The sequence below is a fragment of the Lampris incognitus genome, chromosome 7, assembly GCF_029633865.1.
Source record: "Lampris incognitus isolate fLamInc1 chromosome 7, fLamInc1.hap2, whole genome shotgun sequence".
Lineage (NCBI taxonomy): Eukaryota > Metazoa > Chordata > Actinopteri > Lampriformes > Lampridae > Lampris > Lampris incognitus.
Genome location: NC_079217.1, coordinates 41,714,334 through 41,726,545, shown reverse-complemented (window position 1 = coordinate 41,726,545; position 12,212 = coordinate 41,714,334). Strand labels below are relative to the sequence as shown.

Sequence of the window (12,212 nt, the reverse complement as noted above, 5' to 3'; positions counted from 1 at the left end):
TGACAAAGTATATCCAGTCAGATTACTTTTAGCACTGGCATTATTCTGTTATGTTTATTTTAACCTGATTGAAAGAGCAGATGGGTGTTCTTCATGATGTAACAAAAATAAATAAATAATTGACAGTATTGTGTCAGTGGCAGAGAACAGTCACATAATGTTGATTTTTATGATGCAGTGAAGCATTGGGGAGCCTTCATTTCACAGTTAGGCTGTCGAAACTATTTAAAAGTCACAAAAAATAAATAAATAAATTTCATGAGGGGATGTCGACAGGTCCCATGGGTTATTATGTGTATTTGTGTCAGTGCTGTTTCAAATATTTAAAATTTGACTCTCTCTTTCCTTCTCTCTGTCTCTCCCTTATTCACTTAATCTTCAATCTTTTCTCAGCTGGGATTCCTCTGTGCCAGGCTTTACCTTCTCCGACATGTTCATCCAGGTGTCTACTCGACTGCCATCAGAATATGTGTATGGCTTCGGAGAGACAGAGCACCCCACCTACAAACATGACCTCAATTACCATACTTGGGGCATGTTCTCCAAGGACCAGCCTCCTGGCGTAAGTCACAAACTTAAGCATAAACACACACACACTTACATATGGATACTTGCACACACATAGTCACATATAAAATGACAACGCACTCACATACATGGTCAACTGAAGCAAAGGCTATATGTGAGCATTGACATACCTGCACATACATGGACATGCACAAATGTATATACTACACACACATACACACACGCACGCACACACCATCATCATCATCGGCGGTCACTCCGGGTTGAGTATGACTGTCTTTATGGGTCCTTATGGGTCTTTAGGTGGGCATAGAGGCCAATCCTGGAGCCACTCATTTTGGGGCAATGTGGGCAAGGGTGTGAAGGATTGGTTGAGGATGTAGTTTGGGCCTTTTTGGTAACTTGCTCCTTTCTGAGTCTGTGTTTGTTTTCAGCAGCACCGTGGAGGTCATGGTTGTGGTGTACAACACCCTCATAGACAGCCAGTCTCCAGCCCTCCCTGTTTTTTGCTGCTTGTTCTCGGGTGTTAAGGTCAATGCCAAACCTTTTGATGTGGGCCTTGATATTATCTTTATATCACTTTTGTCCTCCTGGGGCACGGTGTCCTGTCACAAGCTTAGAGTGAAGGACTTGTTTCGGAAGGCAAGAGTCAGGCATGCAGAGGACATGGCCAGTCCGTCTCAGCTGATGTTTTGCGATGGTGGCAGATATATTAGGCATGTTGGCCTCCTCGAGGATGCTGAAGTTAGTGCGCTTATACTCCCAGCTGATCTTAAGGATCTTCCTGAGGCATTGCTGTTAGTATGCCTTGAGTGCCTTCAGGTGCCTGCAATATGTGGTCCCTGTTTCTGACCCATATGAAGGGTGGACAAAATTACCACTTTGTACACCAGAACTTTTGTTCTGACCTGAAGGTTGCGGTTTTCAAAAACCCTTTTTCTCAGTCTTGAGGAGGCCCGGCTGGCACAACTGAGACAATGGTGTATTCCGATGTCAATGTTGGCTTTGGAGAAGAGAAGGCTGCCAAGATATGGGAACTTTACCATGTTTTTGAGTCTGGTGTTGTCTATAGGGATGGATGGGGGCAGAGCAGGCATATTTCTGTTGGGTCGAGGTTGGTAGAGGATATGGATCTTTTTTATGTTAAGGGCCAGGCCAAGCTGCTTGTATGCCTTTGCAAAGGCATCCAGTATGCTCTGTAGTCCCTCTTCTATGAGGGGACACTAAGGCGTTGTCATTGGCATACTGCAATGATGGATGTGAGATGGTTTTACTTTAGGCCCTGAATCTGTTAAAGTTCCGAAGATTCCCATTAGTTCTGCACATTATTTTGACTCCCTGAAGCAAATTGAGACTCACGAGGTAGAGGATGATGGCAATGAAGACAGCGAACAGGGTTGGGGCAATGACACAGCCTTGTTTAACTCCTGTGTGGACCTTGAAGGACTTTGTCTTGTCTCCATAACTGCTGAGTACTCTAGCTGACATATTGTCATGTAGTAGTCGTAGTACTCTGATATATTTGTCAGGGCAGCCTATTTTTGACAGACCTAGCCAGAGGACCTGGCAATTTATGGAATCAAAAGCGTTGGTTAAGTCTGTAAAGGCAATGTACAGTGGTTGATTCTGTTCCTTGGCTATTTCTTGGAGTAGGTGAGTGGTAAAAATCATGTCCATGGTGCCTCTTTTAGGACGATAACCGTCCTAGGATTCTGGCAGAAATTCCTCTGATATTGGGAGGAGTCTGTTGTAGCCAGCGCTTTCCCTGTGGAGGAAAGCAGGGAAATGCCATGCTAGTTTCCACACTCAACATTGTCCCCTTTCTTAAAGATAGACACAATGAGTGCATCCCTAAGTTGCACAGAGATTTCCCTTTTTTTCCCCTTTTTTTTCTGATTTTTCCCTTTTTCTCCCAATTTAGTGGCCAATTGCTCCCTATTCTAGTTCAGACTCCCACCCTCGTACTGCATGCGTTTGCAAACTGCATCTCTCCAGCCAGCAGTCTCAAAGGAGACACCTCGCCACTTTCGTGACAAGGCGAATCCAGGCCGAACCACTGCTTTTTCCGACACACACAGAGATGCATTCATGTGACGAACGCCAGCCAACTCTGCCCCCCTGCCGCAGACAGCGTTGTCAATTATTGCTGCTTCATCGAATCCGGCCATAGTCGGATCTAATGAGACCGAGGTGTGAACCCCGGTCCCCAGTGGGCAACTGCATCGACACAAAGCCGATGCTTAGACCGCTACACCACCGTGGACCTCTTTTTCTCCATATTTTAAGTAGCAGAGCATGGATATAGCTGAGCAGTTAAGTCCACCAGCATTCAGTGCTTCTGTCAGTATTCCATCAGGACCAACAGCCTTGTTGATTTTCATCATCTTCCTGATGGCATCCTGGACTTCTGTTAGACTAGATGGTGCTGCCATGTCCTCCTCTTTGGGTTGTTGAACAAGTTATCCATCTCAGGGCTAGAGTCCCGGTTTAAAAGGTCCTGGTAGTGCTCTTCGTTGTCTGTAGGCAGGGTGTGCCAATTTTTGGAGCAAAGAGGGGTTAGACAGCGTTGGCTGGGACCGTATATTGCTTTAGTAGCGTCAATGAAGCCTCTGGTACCCCCAGAGTATGCGAGGTGTTGGATCTCAAGGGCCTTCTTCATCCATCACTGGTTCTTCAATTCCCTGACCCGGCTTTGGACGACTGACTTTGCTCTTGCATGGGCATCTCATTTATTTTTGCAGTTGATGTCATTTTGCCAGATGGTATAGGCTTGCCTCTTGACGTTGATTAACTGTTGGATTTCTTTGTCCACATCCGCATCTAAGTTTTGTTTTCGTTTGATGGCTGGGAGAGCTGGCGCTGGATCAGCTGGGAGAGCGGGGCAGGCTAAGTTAACTGCTAGCCCATGCAGACCGGGAGTTCTGAGAACACCAAGGGCGGTCTGGCGATGGCTTCACCTGGCGTTGACTGTGGTATTTTGATGTCGTCGTGAGGAGTGCGGGCAGGTGTGTCGAGGGTGTCTGGCTGGGAGAGTTGGCGCTGGATTGGCTGGGAGAGCTTGATCTGCTTCGTCTGGTGGGCCCAGGGACCACAGCCCCTGCCTGGAGCTACGCCTAAGGAGGAAACGCCGAGGGCAGAAGCAGGATGGGCTAAGGTAACTGCTAGCCCATGCAGACCAGTGGTTCCCTTGGACAGTGAATTTTTTTTTTTTTTTTGGTTAGTTTTGATATATGTGTTAGTTTCGATATGTGTGTTCTTGTAGTTTTTGGATGTGTTTTTTGTCTTTGTGATGTACTGCTGTGGGCTGGGGAAAATGGCATTTCATTTCATTTCATGTACGCAAGTGCATGAAGTGAAATGACAAAGTGTTCCTGATTTCTGATTCCTGATGAGGCCTTTTTTGATGGCAATACCAACACCGTGGATCATCGGCTCATCGACTGCTTTTCCTTCCCAGAAGAAAGTGTAACCACCCTTTTCATCTTTCAGCAGCCCTTGCTCACCCTGTCGAGTTTCAGCTTTTTATCTCAGCTCTCGGGCAATGATGTCAGTACGCCGTTCAGGTCGATCGCTAGATTGATTGTCCATGAGGGTTTGTATGTTTCAGGCTCCAAAATATAAAAGTTTCTCATTTGTCAAAGCCAAGAAGACGCCCAAACATTGCACAAGCCGATCGAAGGGAGAAGGACAACAGCTGCCTAAGCATAAACGAGGGATGATTCCCTATGTGGCGGAAGTGTTGGAACAATTGAGACATATATTTTCCAAACATTGCATCTCAGTTGCTTTCAAACCCCAAAACATGCTGCACCAGAAATTGGTCCACCCAAAGGATCAGGTCCCCCAGCACAAACAGCAATATAGCATATGCTGTTAAGTGCCAGGAGGATTGCCATGACTTGTACATCGGGGAAACCAAACAGACACTGGCCAAGAGGATGGCACAACACAGGACAACTAAAACATCAGGCCAGGACTCCGCAGTGTACACCCATCTACAGGTCTGTGGCCTGTCTTTCAAGGATGAGGATGTGCACATCCTTAATAGGGAGGAATGCTGGTTTGAACAGGGAGTCAAAGAGGCCACCTATGTGAAGAGGGAACGGCCATCCCTGAACTGGGGGGCTAAGAGTACATCTTTATGGGTCCGCGGTGGTGTAGCGGTCTAAGCATCGGCTTTGTGTCCATGCAGTTGCCCACTGGGGACCGGGGTTCGCGCCCCGGTCTCGTCAGATCCGACTATGGCCGGACTCGACGAGGCAGCAATAATTGGCAACGCTGTCTTCGGGAGGGGGTGGAGTCGGTTTGTGTTCGTCACATGAATGCGTCTCTGTGTGTGTTGGAAAAAGCAGTGGTTCGGCCTGGATTCGCCTTGTCACGAAAGTGGCGAGGTGTCTCCTTCGAGACTGCCGGCCGGAGAGATGCAGTTGGCAAACACATGCAGTACGAGGGTGGGCTTTTGAACTAAAATAGGGATCGATTGGCCACTAAATTGAGAGAAAAAGGGAAAAATCAGAAATAATTTTTTTAAAAAAGGAAGAAAAAAAAAGAGTACATCTGTCACCATCTTACAATGCTGTGATTGCAACCATTCCCCAATCCTCTGTGGCTACTACACATTGCCATTGAAACTAGTTAATGCTCACAGCAATTTGCATATGAAACCAATCGTTTTCGGTCATTCTGCCACTGTTTTGTTTGTAAGGGTGGGGATACCTGCTGTCCGTTGAGTCTGAAGAAGAGGTCACTGAGATGAGTGATGAAATGTTTCTCTCAATAAATGTGTCCAGATGAGCTGATTCAACTTTCTGGATTTATTGTCCATGAGGGTTTGTATGTTCCAGGCTCCAAAATATATAAGTTTCTGTTTCTGATCACATGGTGGTGATCCCTTTGGATGTGGTGGTCTAGACAGGAGGTATGAGACAGACTATGTTTAGGCCACCTTTTCTAGCCCCCTCCCCAACTGGGGTTAACAGAGCAGATCCTAAATAGGGCTGCTTAGTCATGGGTGCAGCAGCCGAGAAGCCCCACTGCCTCCATCCCAGGGCTTAGTGACTGATCATCAATGTTTTGCATACATGCTTGCCTCCAATATCCTGTTGTTCCATTTATTTCTTCTGTCTTTTTTCTTCTTTTTTTTGTTGTTTTTTTCTTTCTTTTTTGTGTGTTTTTTTTTTTTTTTTTGTGAATCTGCAAGTGTTAGAAGCTGCTGTGAACCAGAGTTGAATTCCTTGTGTGCATAGGCACACTTAGCCACACTTGATCCTGATTCTTAGACACCCACCACCTGTGTGCCAGGTTGTGGCTAGGGGCTGCCAGACTTAACTGTCTTGCCCCCATCACCTCTTTCTGATCGCCAGAACACTTTGACCCAGGGTGTTTATGGGGTGATTCCCTTGCGGGAGGACGCCTGCGTGTAACAGGCTGATGCGCCGGCCGCCTCCACACAGTCCTTGTCAGGGGTTGGCCAGAGTCCAATGGCATAGAGAAGTAAGACAATTGGGGACACCCTCTGTTGCAGCCTTCATCCGCCTTCACTACCACTGTGACCTGGAGACATCTTTCACGAGTTCTGCTGTTGAGGTCTTTGTTGGATCGAGCTTTCTCTGGAACTATCTCTGGTGACCCTACCAGGAGCCAAGCTTCGGACAGACAGCATAACTCTTGGGGTTCGTTAGTACAAGTACAGCTTCTCCACCAAGGCAAAGTGGCAATCCACACACACACACACACACACACACACACACACACACACACACACACACACACACACACACACACACACACACACATTGTTTGGCTTGTTACAGTTCTTTGTTGTCTCTTGCTGTTGATGTTGATGCTTGTAGTGTACCATCTGCTAGAAGGAACTGTTCAGAGGAAGTGATACCTGTGTGGAAATAATTTGATGAATTCAAAGTGCAAAGCAAAGAATAATCTTTGTTTAAAAAAAGAAAACACTCCTCTCTCTTCCTTTGGCATTTAAGTGTGCCACAGTGTCCAATTTCACAGCTGTGAAGATGTGTATACAAACAGACAATCATGCACCGAGTAACTTATACAACATCTCCTCTAACAGCTGCGAAAGTGGCTTGTTGTTGACCTTCCTGCATCATATATAAACGCTTCTTCCTCACAAGTGTGCAGCTTTCATGTAGCGCCACTGTAAACGCTGAATTCTGAGTGTCATTATGTTTTTGCTATCGGTGACAGGGCGGAAAGACGGGATAAGGTTTTCCACTTACATCAGCATTATCATTCCTAATTGCTGAGCTGTCAGGACAACTCCACAGTGTTCAGACATGTGTTATTGGGACGCTCCGAGAAAGAGGGAGTTAGATACTGGGAGATCAAAGGAGCAGAGGAGAAGAGAAAAAAAGGAAGATATAAAATGGGACAAAAAAGGCAAAGACAGGGAAATTCAGAGGAGGAGACAGAGAAAAAGGTTTGCCTGCATGTGTGTATGTGTGCACGTGTGTGTGTGTGCACGTGTGTGCAGCTGAGGGAGAACTACACAAAGGCAGGAAAAGAAAGTGAGAGAAAATGACGGCGTGACCATGTGAGTATTGTGATTGGCTATCTTTCTGTGACAGGCTCATGACCGTTCATCATCTTTACACACACAATCAAGCCATGTAGCAGGGCCACAAGGACAAACGTACAACACATACTCAGGAAGAGAAAATCACACACACTCACACACACAGTCATATGAACACAAGGACAATTCCTGGGAGGCATTACTTCTCACTGTAAGGCCTTCATACGCGCCAGAGTTGTAAAAGGTTGTTGGCTTGCGACAGGCCCGTGCCAGTTCTTCACAGAGTGGTCACAACCACAAGTGGTTGATCTTTGCTGGGGCATCTCTTTACTCCCCTATCCCCCATCTGTCTAACTCCGTCTTCATCTCGACACTCAGGAAAAATGCAGGCCCCTGGTAGCATTAGAGGTGGCACTAGTACCTTTTCTGCAGCACATTGGCCCTCTTATGAAAGATACTATAGCCTAATGTTTGTCAGGTTGCTGACACACATACTGTGTGCATGCTGAAAATGAATCAAAGTCTGTAAACACATCTGTAATACATAGATGTGGACAGAAGCATAACAAATGAGGTATGTCACAATATTTCAGCAGGGAAAAAAAAGAAAGCACACAGGATGACTTATTCTAGTCAAGTGATCGGAATGGGTGAATAAACATTTAAACCTTCAGTATTCTCTTGGCAGTTAGTCTTAAAATTCACTTTCATGCTGATACATTATTTGTGATATCCAACAAGCTACACTAGTTTGTTTTTTTTTTGCATCAATCTGTATTCTGTATGAATTGTTTTTTTCCCCCAGACAATACATACATGTTTGTGTAAAAATGGTTTTCAGAAAGGCTAACTGCAGTGCTTACATGAACTGGTGATATTGACTGCACCCTGAGCAAGCCCATTTTACTGAACAACCTAGCTGTCAGTCCTAATTACAAAGTAAAGAGTGCACTCTCAGGTGTAACTGAAGTACCTGCTAACAAACAAATTGCAGTGGCACACAAGCAGAAAAAACCTGCAGATGATGCTGTATCTTGCCAATTTTAACACATCTAACCCTTGTTTTTGATCCTTCCCTCCACTATGTAGTACAAGATGAATTGTTATGGAGTACATCCATTCCATATGAGCCTCGAGACCACCCATCATGCTCACGGCGTGCTCCTGCTAAACAGCAATGCTATGGGTGAGGAACACACACGCACACACACACACACCTATGCATGTCAGTTCACACATGAATGTGTAAAAACACACACATAATGGCAAATGCTACGTTCACATTGGCACAGTGGCTTACATATGCAGTGCTGCTGAGTAAATGCATCTGACACACTGCGGTGATGTGTCCATGCATGCTTTATTACATATTCCTTGCATATTTCACATGCACCAAGACATGCCTACACATGTGGGTGTACAAACACAAAACACACACACTAATGCACAAGAAAGCACACTAATGCACAAGAAAACTCATAAGTGAAAGAGTGAACTAATTGACCAAGTCCCATCACACGGTTGATATAACTAAATAGATATTAATGTATGTATGTGATCAGAGTTAAGGTTAAACTGTTTTCAAAATCAAAATCTTAAGAAATCCATAGAACGCACCAAAAACTCCAAAAAATAATTTTTAAGGACATGTTTGATGAAGAACTTGAGAAACCATGTGCTTTTATGAACCAGTGAATGTCAGCTTCATTTGAAATGTTGAATTGGTCAAAATGAAAGTAATTTGACTTTGATGGTATTTAATCTAAAGTGTAACATCTGGCCAATGATGTATCATTTGATTCAGTCTTTTCTTTTTGTCCTTTCTTTCTGCAAATTTCCACTTCTTTCATCTTTTTTTGTCACTTAAATATGGACTTTGAAGATGAGACATCAAACATTTTGTTTCCCTCATGTAAACAAATCATATTATCTGTTTTTCATCCATTCCTTTCTGTGCTATGCTTAACTTGGCCCTCTAATCACTCAGTTACTGTATATATATAAACTCGTATGTGTAACACAAACACGTGCACACATACCAAGTCAAGTCAAGTCAATTTTATTCGTATAGCCCAATATCACAAATTACAAATTTGCCTTGAGGGGCTTTACAACAACACAACATCCTGTCCTTAGACCCTCGCACTTCTTATAGAAGGCATGTAAATGTCTTATTTGCTTTGTGTGTAGATGTGACTTTCCAGCCGACTCCAGCGATAACATACAGGACTACTGGAGGCATCCTGGATTTCTATGTGTTCCTAGGACCTACACCGGAGCTGGTGGTGCAGGAGTACACTGCAGTAAGTCTTTATGTGTGTGTGTGTGTGTGTGTGTGTGTGTGTGTGTGTGTGTGTGTGTGTGTGTGTGTGTGTGTGTGTGTGTGTGTGTGTTCGCGCGCGCGTGTTTACGTGCTTTGTTTCTGGCCCTGGGCTGCTGATGATGGACTGTAGCAGCTGGGAGTATCTCGCTTCATTGCACTCTCTCATCTAGTCAGTCTAAACACACACATGTGCGTACACACACACACACACAAACAAGTAAACAAACACTTTTTCTACCAAACAAAGTTATTCTTGCAATGAACTCTATTGACTTCCTTGTTGTGTTTTTTATTTCTTTCTTCTCAACAGCTGATTGGACGACCTGTTCTACCTGCCTATTGGTCCCTTGGATTCCAGCTGTGTCGTTACGGCTATGCAAATGACCAGGAGATAGCAGACCTATACAGGGACATGAGGGCAGCTGGTATACCCTATGTACGTTTCTCAACAAGGAAATCCTGCGAATTTATAAATCAAGATAAGGACAGCTTAGAGTAGAGATTTTTAGTTTTTAGCTTTTAGCTTTTTGTTTTTTTGTTTTGTTTTGTTTTGCTGTTTAATTAGGTGTCATTGTAAGCAATGTATGACCACAGAGAAAAATACAAAATTAGCCATCTATACACATCTCAAGCTTGCATAGTCCTACCCAAATCATTTATTCTCAGATTTCAGTTAATTAAATCTAACCATCTAAAGGAAAAAAGAAAATGTCTGACCCCATGCGTCAAAACAGCATAAATTCACTCCCTTATGACAATCATTAAACAAAAAGCAGACAGTGACCACATGTTGTTCATTTAATCAAATGTCATCTAAAACCTACCTCTGTGAACATTTAACTGTCCGTTAGGCTACATCCTGCCTGTGTCCTCTGAGGACTTCCTTGGTCAGTGACTCCCACATCATTTCATTCTCGTAAACTAAACTGATCTGATTGAATAACAATTTCTTGCCATTAAAGGATGTTCAGTAAGCAAACACTTACTCACCAGAAAATACCTTGTTTAGCCAACCAGAAATCCAACAGTTTTCCAGTTTTACATTTTTCAGTATGTAGACATAGACTACATGAATTTACATTTAACCGACTTAACTGTGGCATGCCCATGGGGAATAGATGCAGAAAGTGGGTGCAGATAGGTACCGTTTAGAGGTCTATCTAATCCATGCACCCAATTTTCAATTAGATTAAATTTGATCTGTTGCCACATGTGAATGACTGAATGCCAATACAAATATGGAAATCTTTAAAGAAAAAGAGTCAAAAGAGATAAATTTGATTGTTACACAATGTTCTTCAGGAGCATCCTCAAGGCTCAGCGTTTTCATTTTTTATTTCTCAAAGCCATCCAGCATGCCGAATTTTGCCACAAGAGGACACTGTTATATGAAAAGGAACAACTTTTGGATCAGTGGAAACATAAAATCCGGGTGAAAATCAGTTTAAAAATCTGGGTATTTTTCGGTGAAAATCGGTAAAAACTGAAAACGCTGAGTCTTGAGCGTCCTTCATGCCCACAAGGCACAGCACGGTGCATGCAGAGCAAAATTTGGTCAATACCCTTTAAACAAATAAGACAGAAACAGTTGCACTTTCATCTAAAATGAAGTGACCGAAAGACATACAACAACACAATTAACTTACTAAACTTTAAAAAAAAAAGAAAAAAAGTTTGATCGACTGTTAACATCCAAACTACCAAGTCCCACGGAGGCCAGAGCCAGAAAGTATCAGCACAAACAGTCCTGGCCAAATCAAGTCACTTTGGAAAAGTCAAAATGAGAACTATGCCATGCATGGAATAGCACAAGCAAAACACAATATCTGACCCTAAAACTCTGCCCGTTGGACACTGAAAACACTAAACGTAACCCTAAAGTGGGATTGCATAGGCAAACTTGTTGCTGGCAGAGATATTTCAGTTCTCATAGTGAAAGAAAATGGGCAGAGAGAGAACGACTTTCACAACTCATGTAAAATACAAACATTAATACATGCTTTCAACAAAACAGAAACTTTCAACTGGTCATAGATTTTCAGTGAATGTATTATATTCTTTCATCCAATGACCTGAGGACAACCAGTTGTTAAAATGTTAATTTTGGTGTCAGTTAGTTTCTTAACAGACATACTAACATATGCAATGCATTAATATCTCAATTGGGTATTTATCTTGACAGAATATAGAGTTTAAAAACCGTGGGCTGTCATTTCGACCGCCCATGGTCATTCTAATAGTTTTTAAGTTCCAATCATTGTTTGGGACGGTTTCAATGGTTATTTTCAGTTCTTTTTTTACATTTCACACTCAATAGGTCTTGTTACATTTGTTAGATTAGCAATATGTGTTTTCTGTTTTGTTTTTCAGGTAATATTTTCACTTTTTCAATTTTCTATTCAAGTTCAACCATGTCTCTCTAAATTTAAATTGTTTAAAAAAAGTATTATAGTTGTTAACATTTTAATTTTGGTGTCAGTCTTTTCCTAACAGACATACCAACATATGCAATGCATTGATATCTCAATTTGGTATTTATCTTGACAGAATATAGAGTTTAAAAACCGGCGATCATTTTGACCGCCCATGGTCATTTTAGGTAGAAGTGAAATCCCGGTCATTCTAGTGTTAAACTTTATTCTTGTTTTTATTTTTTATTTTAATTAGCTATTCCATAATCATTGTGGTTTCTCCTTGAACACAGATGTCTTTCACATAAGAGTAACTGTGCTGGCTATGTGGGGGCGTGTTTATAGGAACTGAATATGCAGCTATATATCCTCTACTTTCTTGGCACTAAAAAAGGGAACAGACATG

The 12,212-nt window shown here is 42.9% G+C and overlaps 1 protein-coding gene across 1 annotated transcript in view; it reads left to right on the top strand.

The window, feature by feature from the left end:
* si (sucrase-isomaltase (alpha-glucosidase)) overlaps window positions 1–12,212 on the top strand; it is a 112,063-nt gene that overhangs the window by 65,191 nt on the left and 34,660 nt on the right. Inside the window, 4 exon segments of the mRNA XM_056283008.1 lie at window positions 394–562; window positions 8,162–8,258; window positions 9,263–9,375; window positions 9,706–9,831. Coding sequence (XP_056138983.1) covers window positions 394–562; window positions 8,162–8,258; window positions 9,263–9,375; window positions 9,706–9,831 — 505 coding nt within the window.